The sequence below is a fragment of the Podarcis vaucheri genome (assembly GCF_965113315.1).
Source record: "Podarcis vaucheri genome assembly, chromosome: 6".
NCBI lineage: Eukaryota > Metazoa > Chordata > Lepidosauria > Squamata > Lacertidae > Podarcis > Podarcis vaucheri.
The window spans coordinates 8818972-8838302 of NC_138764.1; the positions used below are offsets into that span (position 1 = coordinate 8818972).

Consider the following 19331-nt stretch of genomic DNA (forward strand, 5'->3'; position numbering starts at 1 on the left):
TGGTGCACCATTAGACTGTACTGAAATAGATGGAAACAACAAATGTATCCAGATAACGCATGCCCAGACACAGGTGCTTCAAGTTACAGACTCTGCTAACCCAGAAATAGTACCTCAGGTTAAGAACTTTGCTTCAGGATGAGAACAGAAATCGTGTGGCGGCGGCACAGAGGTAGCAGGAGGCCACATTAGCTAAAGTGGTGCCTCAGGTTAAGAATGGACCTCCGGAATGAATTAAGTTCTTAACCCGAGGTACCACTGTACATTATACCAGATGGAATTAGAAGTAAGGAATATGAAGACTGACTTTTTTAAAGCATGTGCGGACCGGTTACACATGTGAAAACCACCTGTAACACCAATAATTACTGCCTCACCCCGAAAACATCTTAACACATTTTATAAATATTGCTAAACAAAACATTCACTCTCAGAAGTTCCATTAGCTTCTCCCACTGACTATATTCTTGGCTTTCACATGCATTACTGCTCTACACCTTGTTCCCTTTTATGCTCCCTCTAAATCATTGCCACCAAGAAATACAGACAATTTATAAAGATAAACACGCAACGAGTGCTGGCAAAGCACAGAGGTAAAAGGCTTATAAATAAAATAGCATCACTCTCTTAATTCCAGAAGCTGGGCAGACAAAGCTAATATGCGGGAAAGTGCCAAATTATTTCCTATTTCCACTTGTGAAAAAGAATACATTACCTGCTCATTTTTCATTTTCCCTCCCACTATGTCTGCAGAGATATATACCTAGTTCTCACTAATGTGGTAATCCTTTGTCAAGACTGCAGCCACAGGCAACGGTTCACATTGCTGAATATGCTTCTATGTAGCAAAGAATCCCTACGCATATAAAACTAGTCTCGTTCCTCAACATCTAGTTTTTTGCGCTTTGTATCCAACTAAGTTCTTATTGAGCTCTACCATTCCATAACTGGCCCTGCATACCCTTGTGAACCTCTGCCTATGTGTTGAAGATTCTCAAAGAGCTGCTGTCAAAAAAAATCTCACTCTTGCCACGCCACCAAATGAGGCAGAAAAACAAGCCCAGTATGAAAGAAAAATTGAATTCTCTATACCAAAAAGATGCAAAAGTTAATTGTGCTGAAAGTAGCAGTATGGCCAACACATTTCAATCAGACAGGAACAGTAGCTGTTGACAACTCTAATTGAAAATGACAAAGGGTTTTCTGCCTGGCTCCTGCTCAGAAGTCAGCCCTTCAAATCCAATCCTTTGATGGATACACATATCACATAGTTTTCTGTAATGTCCCTTCTTACATCAAAGATGCAAGGAAGAATCTCTAGTTTTTAAGAACATTAACTCTCAAAGACCTTTGGGACCTCACAAATGTTAAAAATTAAAACTTCTCCAAAGAATGGTGTTAGCATAAGCACATCTGAAGGCAGCCCTGTTTAGGGAAGCTTTTTAATGTCTGATGTTTTGTCACATTATTATTATTATTATTATTATTATTATTATTATTATTATTTCTGCTGGGAGCTGCCCAGAGTAGCTGGGGAAACCCAGCCAGAGGGGTGGGGTATTATTTATTTATTTATTTATTTATACCTACCTACCTACCTACTACTACTACTAAACATGTTCTTCAACACTGACTTACCAGTTTTCTTCTCCTACCTCCTTCTTCCACTGTTCTCTAATTTCCTTCTTACCTTCGCTCTCTTTACTGGGGTGGGGAGTTAGCATGAAAATCTATTTAAGCTTATGCTGATGCATCCATTCCATGATCTGACTCAAAAAATTTAAAATGCAGTATGTAAGGTTGTAAGATTGAAGACCTGTTACTTTCGTGTATGGATACATGATGTCCACACATATAGAAATCTAGTACTCACTACTGTTACTACTTGCTACATAAATTGAGAACTCAGTCCCAATAGGAGCTCAATACAAAATACCTCATTTTGAGTCTGGGATCCGTTCCGGAGCCCCGGACGCTCGACGAAAGGGACACTTGACAAAGTGCTGCTCTGCGCACATGTGTGAGCAGTTTTGTGCTTCTACGTATGTGTGAAGTGCGATTTAGTGCTTTTGCGTGTGCGGCAAACCTGGAAGCAACCGTTCCGGTACTTCTAGGTTTGCTGCGGATGTTCCACAAAATGGAGGCTAAACGGGGTGGACTCAAAATGAGGCATTACTGTATCTTCCTAGGGAGGTATGAGCAACGATGAGGGAAAGGATCAATCATCTCTTTATCCTTTTCCAGAGCATCTATCTTGATTACAGGAGTGGCTCAGTGCATTATGTAGCCACCTCATGTCACAATGGAATCAGTATACAAGAGGATGGCTTTCTGTTGCATCAGTGCTGAAGACTAAGGAGGCTAGAATGTCTTGCAAGTTTTTTAAATTCTAAGGGCCCACCCTTCAGGAATCTTAAAAGCATACCGTATGACGGGAAGAGGGAATCTCTAATCAGCTGACCAAATCAGGCTTGCCAGACATATTAATTTGGCCCAATAGCCTATGATTCCAAGCCAGGCCTATCTGCCCTCCACTGGAACTCATACAACATCAAATGTGAGGCAGGTGAAACTGCAGCTGCAGAGGAACCACCAGAAGACTTCTGCAAGTTAAAAGGTGCATTCAGCACTGTCATCAAATTCAACCCTCGCTGGAATTGGTTCCATGGGAGTCAATCCCTGCCAAAATCAGGACTCCTAGTCAGTGCTAAATTTAAGATTTGCACCACTCAGGAGGAGCCACTATTGGGATGGTTTGTTCCCAGCTCACCAGCCCTTGTGTTCCAATGCCATGTTGAGAGTCTAATTCTCCAGCAGATTTGCTGATTCAATCAGGAAGTGTCAGGAGGCTTTTCTTGAATTGCAGCAGCCTGCCTCTTGCACAGGAAAGGTCACTGTAAGCACCACTGCTGGCAAAAATGTCTATAGCATCTCCTACTCGTCATGCTACTACTTCTCTTTCCATCCTTTCCCAAACATAAGGATTGGCATGCAAAACCAAAGAAGTGCTGCTTCCACAATGATCCTAAGCTGCTGTTCTCAGCTACTGGGAAGGGGTGACATTAGTGATCTGTGTGAAGCTTCCACTTTCCAGTTCTTTGCCAAACCAACTGGAGAAAAGACCAAACTCACTGAACAAAATGGGATTTACTTCCAGATAAGTCTGCATAGGATATTAGGCTTTTACACATGCTCCTGCACTATCCTGTTATGCGCTTTGATGGCTTCTTCCCGTACAAACCCTATTGTTGTAGATTCCCAAACTCAACTCCTTTTCAGGAGAAGGGAAACCTCAAAAGAATAAGGGTGAGGAGAAGTAGCTGCACCCAATGACACTCTGAAGAACGCTACAAAAATGCTGTTCTCTGACCAAAAGACAGGGCTGCAGGAGTATATAAAATCTGCCCTCTGGTCACCTGGGAGAGGTCAGAGTTACTAAGTGCCGCATAATTGGACCCCTGATCACAGCTTGGCAATAGACAAACAGCCCAATTAGCAAGTGCAATCTGGAAACACAAGTGATTCTGCCCTTTCACACGAAGTGGCAGTTCATACACCTACCTGCACAACCAAAGGCCAGATGGTACCTAGATGATGGGCTGAATTTCACACAACATACATTTGCCTTGGCCTCAATACTAGCTACCGAATTGTCCAGGTTGGTCGACCACAGCTTCACTGAAGAAAAAAAGAGAGAGACAAACAAAATAGGCAGGTTAAGCTGCAGTGAGTTTCCTATAATGTTTATTTATCCCTTTGGTTATTTCAGCACTAACCAGGAATCTAACAATAGAAATAAATGACACCTACTACTAATATTCTAAGGGATACACAGCAACTATTCTGAGACACCCATCCACACATAAACAGTCTAAGAGGTTCACAATTAGAAGGCAAGTCAAAACATCAAATCCCAGCATTGAGATGAACTTGTGCCACATTTATCCCCAAATCAAGTTCTGCTAAGATGCTCATAATTTTTTAATGTATTTATAATGATTGGCCATTTAACTCAAAGGTATGATCAATACACATTGTGTTTATTATCAAATGGAACCTGTTTTATACTTGGGGGGGGGGACAAGCTGGCAGGAGGATGGAGACACCCCACACACACCAGAAGAAAAGACATACAAAAGAAAGAAAAAATTATTGCTGTTGTTCTAAAGGCATGGGTAAAAAAAAGGTAAAGGACCCCGGACAGTTAAGTCCAGTCGCGAACGACTCTGGGATTGCGGCTCTCATCTCGCTTTAATGGCCAAGGGAGCCGATGTTTGTCCACAGACAGTTTTTCCGGGTCATGTGGCCAGCATGACTAAGCCGCTTCTGGTGAAACCAGAGCAGCATACGGAAACACCGTTTACCTTCCCGCCGGAGCAGTACCTATTTATCTACTTGCACTTTGACGTGCTTTCGAAATGCTAGGTTGGCAGGAAAAGGCATGGGAGAGGATGGTAAAAGTATGAGGATATACATGCAGGAGAAAGGCACATGAGATCTGGGGAAAAGAAACACAAAAAGAATATTCAGGACACACCAACACTTAGAATAGTAGAGGAGAGACCAAGTTTTTTGTTTTTGTTTTAAAGGAAAGAACACTCACAGGAAAGGCTCATGCAAAGAGCTTTTCACAAACACGAAGGAAAGATCCAACTGGACAGAGCCATAGGCATGGTAGGTCTGGATGGCAGGACAAATCTTTCCCCTTGAAGAGCTGGCAGAAGTCTTTGAAGACCCTGCCTACCAAGTCCAGTGGGAGGAATCATCTTTACAAGGGAATGTCTTCCAACCAAATCTGGCAAATGGAATCTGTTTTATACAGGGCGAGTCCTTTAAAAGATACAGAGTACACATGTTCCATAGGGCCTCTTTTAAAAGACTCACTCTGTATTTCGAGTGACAGAGGTTCCATCTTAGAGTAAACACATTGTGGATTGAACACACTTCAGGCCTCTATTCTAAAATGGTGGGAACCTTTCCCAGGTGCATAAATGCATTTTAGTGCATAAGGATGCCTGGGGCTGCTAAATTCAGACTTCTATAAGCAAGAGCAATAGATCCTTTGTCATCCAGCTGGATTCTGATGCACTCACATAAGGTGATCTGCCAGACAACACTGATCTAACATCTCTGTGTGAAGAAAAAACCTTGATAGGGAGAGATACACGCAATTATGGATAAGAAACAGAAAGTGTACCAGCTAATGTTCCAATAGATTCAGAAATAAAATTTTGTGAGCCTGGGCCTTAGGTTAGGTTTCAATGCTACCATTTCAAAACATTTATGTTATCCCCACTTGTGCATACAGAAGTAAATACAATGTGCAGGTTGGTGACTCGTTGCATCATGCACCTGCTCTGGGAATTAGTAAACTGGTAGTATGCTACTCTAATTTGATGGCAGGGTATCATGGCCTAGTTAGCAAGTTACAGACGTGGGTGCCCATTTCATCCTTTACTTTGACCCTTACATGCCTTGGCTTAGACACCGAAAAAGCAAAAATTCCATGCACTTTTAAGCAAGCATCATCATCCATTGACAAACCCCTCATTTCAGCTGTAAAGGGAATACAGAATAGGCAGCGCTCCAAGTCACCCCTGCAATACAAATGTTTTTGAGAACTGCACCCTGCCTCCTCCACTCAGAATAATGACATGGCTAACCTGCCATTTTGTCAGTGCTTCTCCTGAGGTTGAAGCAGAGAATTAAAGTTAATATAACATGACTATGCAATATATTTATTCTTTTCACATAAGTTGGAAAGGATTCTGTAAAGTAGTTCCAACTTCAAAGCTATATTTAGCTGTTATTTTACTTTGGAGTAGCTATAGCTGCAGATAAAATATGCAAGGGGATCAATTTTGTGGATATTTCTACTGCTTTTATTTAATTTAAGCTTATAGTGTTTAAAATTCTTCCCTTGATGGAAACGTGATAGAAGAAATGCATACATTAATGACAGAAACAGGCCAAGGATTGGATGCAGTCTCAACATTCTTAGCCTCCTAACCATGAACAGCAAGAAAGGAAGAGAGTGCTATGGGTCCAGTGGCTCTCTTCCTTTCTTGCATGGCTTCCTTTAACTACAATCAGTGTTACAATGGCGTTAGCACTAACTATCGGTGACACTGGCCCATAATCCCTGAAACCATGAATTAAGCACTCTGTTTATGGAAGAATCTGGTTCATCCATTTATGTCAATGCCAACAACCAATACACTATGGTTAAAGAGAGAATGGGACGGGATGGGGGATTCAGGTGGATATGGAAGGTGACGGGAGCATGCAAACCTACTGCACACTTCCTGTTAGAATTCCTGCTCCGTGACTGCAGTCATGGGATTGTTGTCTATCACATGACGGTATATGTTTTGACTCCACAAAGTGGGAAGTGACGGAGACAGGATGTTCGTGTTACTGTGTTCTGTGAAGTGGGACTATTGTCCTTTGTTCTTTCTCTTTGCTGTCTGATGCTAGAGAGAGAGGGAGCCATGTTGCAGTGTTCTCTGTGTGTTTATATGTAAATAAAGTAGATTAGCCAAAATGCTGAGTTGCTGAGGTCTGTTACGCAAGCTGCGCAGATTCTGCGGATCCCTAAGTTTGCCAATGTCTGTTGGCATCACTCGCTGTGATGTTCGGGCTGAAGAAAGCTTTTGAAGCTCCCGAATGATCGACCAGGAGGGAGAGAACATGCCAGTCGGGCATGTGTCTCTGCCACGGTCCTACTTGAGTGTAGGATGAGCTCTTGACACTTCCACTTGCCTAACCATAGTTAGAAGTCTGGGAATGCTACATCTGTACCAGGGCTAAGAGAACATTCTGTGATGAAACCTAAGCCATTCTTTCAGTCATCAAGAGCCTTTCCCCCTAGCACCTTACCAATTATTCATAAGATCATCAAACTCTGCTAAGGAAAACTGATGTTTTGAGCCTTCATTTCTGAAACTACATAGGATGCTCCATATGAATTTAGCCTTGGCATATTAACTGGACATCATCATCATCAGGCAGGGTGGGAGAACCCAGAGAGAAAATCAGAGTCTTACCTTTTGCATCATCAGAGCCTGAAGCCAAAAGTTTAGGATCCATCAAATTGAAGTCCACACTCCAACATCTTTTCTCATGCTCCTGTTTTGAGAAAGAGGAACACAAATGTTATTAGGTATAAATGAAAATATGTTTTGGTTAAATTAATATGATGAAACTTTACTATACTTACTGAGACTCAGATGGAAAATTTGTTTCTACTCAAACCCAAACAGCAGCTCCCAAAGAGGGAAGTTAGAGAGCTACAAATATTCTGATATATTTTTAACTGCTGCTTATTTGCATCTTCAAAAATGAGAAGCTCAGATTATTCTCACTATGAAAGTATGTGCTTTGCCTTGTTACTGCTCTCTGGTGGGCTTTTGCCATTTTTTAAAAACAGAAAAATCAATAAATACTAAGTATCTATAGTTGCTTCTAAATGTATGTATTAACCTCCTTGTAGAACGTTCAAAGCAATATGCTGTTCTTTAGATACCAGTATTCTCAAGAGATAGAAGAATGCCATTTAATTTCTGCTGAAAGATCCATTTCCACAACTCTATTCTTCTCTGAACGTTGGGCACATATATTTAATTCCATCTAGGTAGAAACACTCTGGAGAACTGAGTTTACAACTCAATACAGAACAATTTAAAATGGTTGGGGAGTATGGCCAAAGAATTGAAGAAAATAATCTAAGAAGTGCTCCATATCCTCTGCATATCATGCATTTCAATCAAAATCAAAAGGAAGTCCCCCTCCCGCCCTAAAAAGAATTTGCAGAAGCCCACCAAGTTGGAATCTTACCCAAATGCACATCTATTCAAAAGTAAGCACTCCAGGCAGGCATTTCAAGCAGTTATATTATACGCCTACTCCAGAGATGCTCAGGAAATGAATGCAACCCACTCTGTATGGGCCTTGGGACTCTCACAAGGCCACACCTCCTGCCCAGTACACACCCTGGAACTGCTTGAAGCACTTCTTGAGTGCTTTGGCCTGGTTATAATGCAACCTTGCTTGCCTGGATAGAGAGCCTGTGTAGAAACCACTGACTTTGGTGTGGCTGCAATGTAGTCCTACTGGCCATGGGTTAAGAGTCACAGCTATAACTCCAGCCATTTTCCCCCCAACCCACCCTTTGCTGCCATGCAGCCACCTGGATCGTGGCCCTCAGGATGAAAAAGGTTCTGCACTCCTGATCTACTCCAAGCACACTCATCTGCCCCCAGCTGCATCTCCTGCTCCTACATTCATGCATTATTTGCAGGTTATCTACTAGCCATTTATTCACTGGAACACATGAACTAGCTTATCTGCAATTGCTTCAGAGAAGTCTTAATATATGGATGAAAATGTCCAACCCCCTCCCCCAAATTCCCCATTTCTCTCCCCTATATTGGTAAATGACAGAAAGGTACTAACAGTCATTTGTTGAAAGCCCATGGTGGTCTTCTGGTAAATGTTTGAAATGACTGAATTATGAGGCTAGTTTTTGGCCCTTACCCCAGGGCCAGGAGAAATGTCACCCTCTATCCTCCATCATTAATAGCAGAATAGTAATTTACTAAAGGCATTTGATTTTCCACTGGGGGGGGGATAGAGAGGAAAGAGACTCTGATTTTTATTTTATTTTTTGCCTGTAAGTATCTACTATTCTGACATTTATCATATGATATATAATGAAAACCACAAAACAAGCTATTGTATCAAATTTCCCTGAGATCAGATGTTAAGAGGCTGACAGCACCATATAATTCTACACCTGTTTTTAGTTAACCCAGTCCAACAGCTCCCTGCACCTGCAGAAAGTCTAGTGCTCAGAGCTTCTGCATGCAGAAGAGTTTTCTCAGAGACTTAGAGGGGAAAGGCCCTTATATGCATATTTGTCATGCATTGTCAAAGTAACCTTCAACCATAGAAGATCAAGAGTTTTTAATCAGAATCACTATGGTCTTAGCCACTTCTAAGACAAGAAGGACTATAGAAAACAATGGAACTACACTGCCTTTTTCACTAACTTCACCTCTTGCTCCTTATTTTTAGACCCACAAATTATTATTGACTTCAGCAGCATTTACAAATAAATGTTGACAAAGTTGAAATGAAAAAGAAATTGACTAGATCCTTCTTTAGCAAGAAACTTGCATTAGCTGACGGCAACTACTGTTTTTCGGAATCAAAACACAGAATTTCTTTACCTGGTAGACTTTTGAACGTTGCCCTGTGAACCCATCCCACAAGATGACGGTACCTTCATAGTCACTGCTGGCCAACAGGTTTTTGTGGTAACTACTCCAGCTGATACAGCTGTAAGAGAGAAATAATCCCCGCATAAGAAAGCATCTTCCTTTAAGCTACAACTGTATGCATGACAAAATAAGTATTCCAATAGCTCAGGGTACTTTATTTATCAAAAACAACTGTTGCCTACTTAAGGCAATGTTCACTACTTATGTGCTGATCATTCTATATTCCAAATTCTTCTTTAGGCCAATTACAGTCTAAATTCAAGAAGACATAAAGCTATAACTAAACAGTGAGTTCCATTTAATTTTATTGTAATAAACAACAGAAACTGAAGCTGAAGCTTCTCTTTCCTTATCAAAAAAACACAGAGATTACTTTTTAGTGCATTAAACGGAACTGCCGAAAAACCCCTGTTCACTCTCATAAATCTGTCTGAGGTAACAACGCCATACCGCTGGAATGAAAGGCATGTAATCACCCCCAGGGTCTGCATGTGGAGTTCAGTTTGCAGCACATTTCAAAAAAGGGACTGCTGTTCATAAAACTGTCCATGATCTGGCAAGGTCCAGCATCTCAGCAAGAGACTGATCCTTGCTCCCTACCTATAAGCTTGTTCCTATTGCCAACTGCCAGACCCCACTAACCAGAGTCACCTGTTATTTATCCATATGACAGGAAACCATATGTCATATGATCTTGTATTATCAGTATCTGAGATTTCAGAATAGAGACATTTAAAGAGTAGGGGAAATAAAATTGAATGTACAGGTAAGGTGTGGGTCAGCGTAATTTAAATACAATAAAACAAGGAAAAGCAAAGATGACATTTCAGTTCTTCATTGGGCAGCACAGTAAAATCGATGCAGCACTGCAATACCAAGTACAGCAAGTAATAAAGATCTTTATAACTATAATGAAGATCTTCCATAATCCTTCTGCTTTACTCTTTCCAATAAAATTGTTTAATAAAGTGTAGGCATAGAGTGTCTTTTGAACTTTTAAATCACAAAATACAGGACAGGGTCTTTCCTACAAGTCTTTTTTCTTCTATCGCAGGTGCCATTCCTCAATGGGCCACCCCCTCTCTGTGGGATGAGAGGACAGACATGTAGCAGAAATCTAGAGGCTGAAGCCAAGTCTCTTTCCTTCACATACTGAGTAGTTTCTAAATAGTATGTACTGCTATCAAGATATAGTTCATTTCCTAACAGCAAAATTGTAACTGTATTAATGTGTCTCAATCACCAGTGGACACAGGGGATCAATAATCCAAACTATTTTGAGGGGGAAACTATACTGATTAGCACCTCCCAAGTCAGTATCCCCATTTCCCCAAGCAGGTGTGTGCCTGAAAGCTTCAATGATTCATTATTCCAGCAGAATAGACTAGGGTGGTATCGTCAGATGAAGTTCTTCGTTCTCTCCTTCTTACACATGTTTCCTCTCAATATTGAATTTTACAGTAGCAGTCACCACCTAGGGTGGGATGATTAAAATGAGGCTCTTGATCACCCTACAGGAACCAGCAACCGGATCACAAAGAACAGCTTGAAAAAACACTACAGCCAAAAGCAAGCTTTGCTGAACCAGTGGTTCAATATTATAAAATACCCATCAAATGTAAGGGAGCCATGTAGGCCTCAGTAATGCATCCATTGGTCCACACAGAACTGGAAGACATGAAAGCAATCTCTCTTCTTTACCCCATCCCCATTCACCTTCTCCTAAGGGATGGGACAAGAAGAAGGTGGGATGAGTTCCCAAGCCCTACAGAAACATCAACTGAATTTTGGGAGAACAAAAAATGAGTAGCATTGACTTCTGAAATAATGCACAGATCTAATCTGATAGTGGGCTTAGAAGCCAGAAACTCCTAGCCATGTTAACAACCATCAGAGACCACTTCAGGTACAGAGAAGATGTGGGGACATTGCTGGTAAAGGTCCTGAGCACTACACATTTTGGTTCCCACAGTGACTAATGCACCATTGGAGGATAAACAAAGCAGATTGCCCTTAATAACCTAACAATGTGCAGATACAATTATATATTGCCTGTCAATTAAAGGGGGAGGGAGAATCCATCTTGTGTGTACAAGAGCCAATACAGTAGCCTAGTCATCTTTATGTTTAAGAGATTGATTTCGGGTCTCTGTCATTTTTCAAAAATGCTGGAATAGGCTGAATTTAGCCTTAAATAGATTAATATTTTCAGGTGCACACTAGACAGGCAAACTTAAGCCATGTAAGAACCATACATTCTATTTGCAGGACCTCTTGCACACAGCTCTCAAAGTGTCAATTATTTTGAGAGTTAGCCTAAGGATTCATGTACTATAAGTGCAGTATAGAAAATTTGTTGTGGGAGGGACCATAGCTCAGCAGGAAGCCATATGTTTTGCATGCTGAAATTCTCAAATTCAATTCACAGTATCTCCAGTTAAAACAATCTCAGGCACAGTCAATCAGAGCAGATAGCCTTAAGCTGTATGAGCTACTGGATCAATGTGGCTGCAAAAAAAGCTAATGTGATTTTAAGCTACACTTAAGTTTCCAAATATTCAGCACGAGTCAGCCCTCATCTGGAGTACTGTGTCCACCAATGTTGTACAACGTTGGAAAAACAACAAGAAAAGACTTGTGAATGAGGCAGTGCTTTTTGTCTTCAAGGCAGAGAGTTGTGAAGAAAGCGATTTACTTTCGTGGTTCAATGTTTGCTCCTAGTTCCTTCTCGAATTTGGGACATTTTCTCCCTCTCACAGCACTCTTATGACAGAGCCCAGAATGTGCCAGGGGGACTCCTGACTTTTCAAGAGAAGCTTTGTGGATAGCACAGGAGAGAGCAACCCAGGGTTTGGTTTTGTGCCCTCCCAAATTTCATATCCTGACTTCTGGCTATAGTAACTGTCTCTCTTTAGATAACAGTCAGGTGTTTGACACAAAATTGAGAATTATAGCTTTAAATTCATTATAATGCTTTTCCTAAACCAAGCCAAGATATGTTTGTTGCCTTGCTGTATACAAATGTATAGGCCTTCTGAGATCTAGTTCATGTAACAGTTTTCCAATACATGTTGCAAGTGAAAGTGTATGGAACTATAAAGCAGTATAATGTGGTTCACTAGCAGCGATAAATGAAACTCTTTAAGAGGTTAGGGCTCCACCAAGATGAACACAGATATTTTTATAGCAGTGTACAGAGTGTTCCTTCCATGAAAGAAGGAGCACGTTTTAAAGAATATAATGAGTAAGGAAGCGTGCCAAAGGGCAATACACAGGATTGCTAAGCACTAACTTTCAGTTGATTTCTGTGGTCATTATACTTAGCTATTCAGGAGAACAAAGCAGTCTGGTGTTTGTTTTCTTACCAATAGCATGTGAGCAATAATAACTAGCTTTCTGCTGTGGCAAGTGTAGTCCAGAACTATACTTTGCCAATATTGATTTTGTATGCCGCCAGACCCAGTTATTGCTTTCATCACTATACAGTGGTACCTCAGGTTACATACGCTTCAAGTTAAATATGCTTCAGGTTACAGACGCCACTAACCCAGAAATATTACCTTGGGTTAAGAACTTTGCTTCAGGATGAGAACAGAAATCGTGTTCCGGAGGCGTGGCAGCAGCAGGAGGCCCCATTAGCTAAAGTCGTGCTTCAGGTTAAGAACAGTTTCAGGTTAAGAACAGACCTCTGAATGAATTAAGTACTTAACCCAAGGTACCACTGTATCACCAAGAATAAGAGTAGAATAGCATGGAAGAGTGCGGGAACATGCCAACTCAGCCATGGCGTCTGTGAAGCCCTTCACTGGCATCTCCACCAAAGCCCCATACTCTGACCTTGCATTTTACACAAAAGTACATCTCTAGATCCCTCCAGGAAAAAAGTTATGCAGCACAATGTACAGCTGCCCTTCTGAGCAATTTCTGTGAAATGAGTCAGACTGGATGCTCCTGCCTGTTAAGTGTTTTTAGCCAATGAGTGAACTGATAAATGTGTTGTTTGGACAACTGGCAAAAGGAATCCCTGGGGGCTTAAGCAGCTTCTGTTTTCTCCTCCCATTTAGTGGTTTAGGGTTGACACTGGGCGGAAGAGTTTTTATGCGTTTAATAGCTATACAGCAGTCAGAGATTCAACAGGCTACAGCTTTTCTACTACGGAAATACAATTATGGGGAAATGCTCAGATTAGTACAACTGATACTTACCTGAAGAATGGATTTATATTGGAATAAAAAAATCATTGGGTTTGGTTCTGGCTCAACCTGGTAGTCATCAACAGGAGAAGAAATGCTCTGGCAGCCTAAAGATCCAGCATGTGTTTATGGACAGCGTGGAGCCATATAGAGATGTCTGACCAGCTGAAGAGGAAAAAGAGCCAGCTGCCTATCACCATGTTCCTCCACAGGACACCAGCACCAGCAAGTGCTTCTGACCCACGGCCAAGCACTATCCCCCTTGTTGCTGTTTCCACATCACCCTCCAGCAATGAGGAAGACAGAGCCACCACTGCTGCCAGACTGTCAAAGAAGACTAACAAACAGAAGGCTGGAGAGCCCTTTTCTGTTCTTCCCTTGGGAGATATGCGTACAGGGACAGATTTGCCCATTTCTCTAAGCTATTGATTGTATAATGCTTAGTCTTCATTGTACAGCTCAATGATTAAGCCCCTTTGTGGGAAGAAACACCGATTGTACCAACACAGTGTCTGGGTGTTGACTCGCGAGATAGAGTTGCTTCTATCAAATACACGAGATTGTAAAGAAAAATACTACATCTGTGATTTATTAGTTTGCTTGTTTATACTCCTTATTGTGTAGCAGTTGCCCTTGGTGATATCTTTTTGTCTGACTGGCCTTTTAAAAGCTTTTTCAAGGGTTCCCAGAGGTTTAGAGGGTGTCTGCAGGCTTTTCCAATCGTGTTTCAGATGTATGCGATTTCACTGACACATGCAGACTGCGCTGTCCTGTGAAGTTCCATTGATGTGTAGTTGCTTTTTGTGCATGATGGCCTACTGATGAAGTAGAAGGGCCCCATGGAGTAGTTGAGCATGATGCTTGGCCAATGGGGTTATTTGAGATGCCAACATGGATAGCCCTAGGTTCCATTACATCAGCTTGATGTTCACCCTCTTGCAGGAGAAAAGTAGCTTGGCTGCTGCTTTCATCTTTATGATGTGCTCTGGAGAGAGGGAGATCAGCCTCTGGTATGTGAAGACACTGAAGTAAACCAGTTGACACATTGGAACAAGTTGACTCTTCTCTCAGTAGATTACAAAGCCATGAGCTTCCAGGGCTGCTATCACGCTGGTCAGATGTTGCAGTGCTTCTTCCCATGTTGGAGATTGGGTGAAGAGATTGTCCAGGTGTGGGTAGATGTGGATGCTCTGGAGATGGAGGTGGGCACCAGGGCAACCATGGAGAGGAGGCCAGACCAAGCAAGAGGGCTTTATTTTGAAAATGGCGGTGTCAGACTGCTTCTCTTACAACTGTCTGCCAGTATTCCTTTACACTTTTATTATTAAGACCTAGAATGTTTGCAAAGATATCATGACAACTTCAGCATTCTAGAGAACAGGTAAAGGAAATGGAAGGACTTTAACACAAGCAAGCAATGCAAGGGTTCCCAAACCTTTTAACTCCACAGACCATGTGGAAATTCTAATTATAATACAATAAAATATGAATAAGTAATAATACATTTAAAAATCAATATATTTAATAGACACACACCAAGGACCACCTAATAAAAACTTGTACACCACATTATGGAAGTCCCATAACAGCCACAGTGGTTGCTGGGATGAGTGGGGTTCATGGCATATATAATTGCCAATGTCAATCAGAAAATACTATATTTTTTCTAGCAAAGCATTTGAATGTGTACTGTTAATTAAACATGTTAAGTGATTTAGTGAGTATGAAGTATCTGAACATATATTTAGCTTCTTGCCTGTCTCCAACTACAATAGGAAAGGCAAGAATACTTGTAGACCCAATTACATTTATGTAAATAAATTATAACAGACAAATTGGACCATCAAGGTTCAGATGGGTGTTTTTTTTAATTTTTAGAAGTGGTTCTCTTACTTAATATCTGAAGGTACAGAGAAGTTTTAAATAACTAAAAAGTCCCCAGAACTTTGGCAAAGGCAAGAAGAAATTGCTGGATGAGCTATGAAGCAAGCAATTGTTAACGGGGAGGTCATAGCTTGGTTCTCTAGGAACAGACTTCCAGTTGTAATCTTGATGTCACTGACAGTACATAATACAGGCAAAACAGACCAATGGTCTGACTTCAGAAAGGCAGCTTCATATATTCAAATAGTGATAGCAGTTCCTATGAAAACAGATCAGCAGGAAAAGAAGAAGGGGGGGGTGGCAAAATAGTTCTCTCCCTCCAGAATGTATCATGAGGAACAGCACTCCAGCAAGACAGAACAGCTGGAGAGCTCAGAGCAGGTGAGGTGGGGGGGCGGGGGGGCAGGGCACACATATGAGAAATGTCAGGCCCTTGAGAACAGTGTGTTGGCATCCTTTCACGCAGCTTTCTTGTTGAGACACAGACTGCTCAGGTGAAATTAGAAAACATCCAAATTGAATATTGTACTTTGTAATCACTAAGTGGTCCGTTAACATCTATTCAAGTCTCTTCACACACCATAAACCTTTAATACTGTTTTTAATTCAAATCAAATTATCACAAGACTGAAACAGTCTCCTTCCTGTTTACTGATCTTTGTCAACTTTCAGCTAACAAAAAGTGTTTGTAACATGCAAAAACAAAAAACCAGAAGCCACATTTCCCCAAAGAGCATACTGAACAGCTTGCATTAAATCAACACTATGAGCCAAAAGATACAAGCTACTTTTGTGTTAAAAGTACCATTTAGCTTAGAAAACGCTCTGTTCTATTCTGATGCTAATAAATAGGACCAATTTAATTCTTTAGCAGGTGCACTACATTTGCCTAATCACCACTTGTCACAATTTAATATCATGTAAACAGAATCTAAAAATAAACGAGATTACAAATTTAAATAAATAAATAAATAAATAAATTTTGCTCCAGTTTAAACTAATAAGGTCCTAATTTGACTCCAAGGCTGTTTCCCCCAAAGCCATGCCCACTTGCCCCACCTGACCTAACACTTCCTTTTACCAGTTATGGCTGGTATGTCAACCATGTCTATTCTGGGACAGTCTGGCCCCAGTGATTCATGTACTGGTAACCTCAAGACTAGATTACAATGTGCTCTATGTGGGGTTGGTCTGGAGGCTCCAGTTGATGCAAAATGCTGCTGTTGATGGGGACAGACTATCACCAGCACATAACTCCAGTGCTCAAAAGCTTCCACTGGCAGCCCATACACAGTTGGGCCAGGTTCAAGGTTCTTGTGTTACTTTACAAGATCCTTAATGATTCAGGTCCAGGATATCTCAAGGATTGCCTAATCCTTTCTGTATCTGCTCAAACACTGAGCTCTTCAGTGAGTCAATGTTAGTGGTACCCCATGGGCGGAATGCACAGCTTGCATCAACCATGAGCCTTGCATTCAGTATTGCAGGCCCAACTGTATGGAACTCCCTCCCTGTTGACAGGCCCCCTCAGTTAAACGTCTGGCACCAGCTTTGTGTTTCAGCAAGCATCTAAGTTTTAAATTATTTTTACCCTTTTCTGCTTAAAGATGATTGTAGTTTAAGTGTATGTAAACCATTTAAATAAAATAAATAAAAGGTACTTTCAAGGTATGCAGGCTGTTTCTCTTGAGCAGGGGAGGGTACAAAACTTTGTTTAGCTTACACTCTTTGCTGAGCAGAAGGATGCAAGCACTAGACCCTGGGTAAAGCTGTCTTACCATTCATTTCAATTGTTTTGACTTACCTTGGAACTATCAGAAGGTTGTAAAAATTTTGGTATCACCGTAGCATTACCCAGGGTCTAGGGCAGAGGTGAGCAACCTGTAGTCCCTAACACAGGCATAGGCAAACTCGGCCCTCCAGATGTTTTGGGACTACAACTCCCATCATCCCTAGCTAACAGGACCAGTGGTGAGGGATGATGGGAATTGTAGTCTCAAAACATCTGGAGGGCCAAGTTTGCGATGCCTGCCCTAACACCTGGTTGCCCCATTGTTCCACCTCATCAGAATTCCTTCCTTCCCTCTTGTTTATGTCCTCCTGATTTTCCTTAGCTTTTAAATGTGTTTTCCCCTACAGTGGTACCTCGGGTTACGAACTTAATTTGTTCCGGAGGTCTGTTCTTAACCTGAAACCGTTCTTAACCTGAGGTGCGCTTTCACTAATGGGGCCTCCCACTGCAGCCGCCAAGCGATTTCTGTTCTTATCCTGGGGCAAAGTTCGCAACCCGAGGTAACTACTTCTGGGTTACCAGTTTGTAGCCTGAAAAATTTGTAACCCGAGGTACCACAAGTTAAATATTTCTATTTAACTTCAGAACAATTGGAAAAGTTATTATTTTATCTGATAAAAATTACCAATCAGATTTTTTTTTTGTATAACACCCCCTTACCCACAGTCTGAGAATAATTTAGTAGGCTTCTGCCATATATAGCCCATTAAAATCAGAAAAGGGATCTTACTTTGAAGCTGCTTATATATACACATACACACCTTACTTCCCACCTCCCAAAAAATGAGTCTCATAAAAGCAGCTGACAAAATATCAAACAAACATCAAAATTAACAATACTCCATCACTAAAAATACAGTTACCAGACTAAGCAGCATCATGGAACAAGAACGGAAAGGGGCCATACCTAACAATCAATATATTGAATTTAGCAACAGTGGAATCAAAAGCTTGTTTTCTTAGAAGGGTCTTCAATCCTGGAACACAAATAAAGAGGAAGATAACCTAAACTCTTGAGGCAGGGACTTCTACAGACATGGCACAACCATGGAGAATCCTTTGATGCACTGCTACCAATCATGTCTCAGAAGGCAGCAAAACACACAAGAGGAGACAGCAGCTATCTTAAAAGGTGGACAAATTCATGCAAGAGGAAACAGTCTGTTAAGGAGCTTGGTCTGAAGCTGTTCAGAGCTTTAAAAGGTAATAACCCGCACCCTGAATTGCATTAGGAAATGGGCTGACAGCCAAGGCAGCCAACATAATAAAGGGATTGTGTAATCCCTGCATTTTGCCTTAGTAAAGATTTTAGCAGTAACTGAACCCTAAATAGTTTGAGGGGTTTAGGTAAGTTATAATGGGGGGGTCTCTGTATGCTTGAGAGTAACCCTATCAAACCCAATGGGCTTCCTTTTGAGTAGCCATGTTGAAAATTGAAGTCGGACAGTCTCCATTCCTAATCAGAAAACTTTTGTCTTTGGTTCCACCTATCCTGGATCTGATTCCACCTACGGCCAGCATGCAACCCTCTTGGCCTAAAACTAATTAGTCACTTCTCACCACTGTGCTGTGCACTTCCCCCAGTTGTTAGCTAACCATGCATGGTTTCTGATCTGCAAATAATTGCTCAAGGACTTGGAAAATCAAGCACTGTGCAGGAATTTCAATTATGGATTGGTTTTTCAAAAGTAAATGTTATGGTAGATGGACCAAATTTGTACAGGAAGAGACTGGCATACGTTTACAAAGGTATAAAATGCAGTTTCTCAAAAAGCAGAAAAATATGCATTATGATGCACAAAAATAGAGACAGGTACAGCTTCCCAATGAAGAACATGGTAAAACAATACTCTGATTATCCTACAAGGATGGCAAATAAGCAGGTCTCAAATCAGGTGCACCATTTCCAATTTCGATAAGGGGCCAAGTTTTTCAACAGGGTTTTAAACAACCTCTCTTCATTTATTCAAGATTGCCTGCAATGCTTTTAATAAATATTTATTCTTCATAATAAAACTGTAGTAATGTTACCAACATGGAAATGAGTGCCCATTTTTGGAAGTAAAGGAATCCATGCTTTTCACTTAGTTACCTAGGACACAGGCTAATTCCAACAACAACAAACTGACCTGATAGGTGCTTATTGGGAATAATGACATACAATCAGAAATATGGGTTGGA

At 41.1% G+C, this 19331-nt stretch overlaps 1 protein-coding gene across 3 annotated transcripts in view; it reads right to left on the reverse strand.

The window, feature by feature from the left end:
- Positions 1-19331, reverse strand: part of COP1 (COP1 E3 ubiquitin ligase) — a 114274-nt gene that overhangs the window by 54184 nt on the left and 40759 nt on the right. For all 3 annotated transcript variants that reach the window (XM_082229070.1, XM_082229069.1, XM_082229071.1), the window contains exons 13-15: positions 9231-9339; positions 7047-7128; positions 3562-3678 (exon numbers count right to left, since the gene is read on the reverse strand). In XM_082229070.1, the coding sequence (XP_082085196.1) occupies positions 3562-3678; positions 7047-7128; positions 9231-9339 (308 nt within the window). The remainder of the gene's footprint in view (positions 1-3561; positions 3679-7046; positions 7129-9230; positions 9340-19331) is intronic.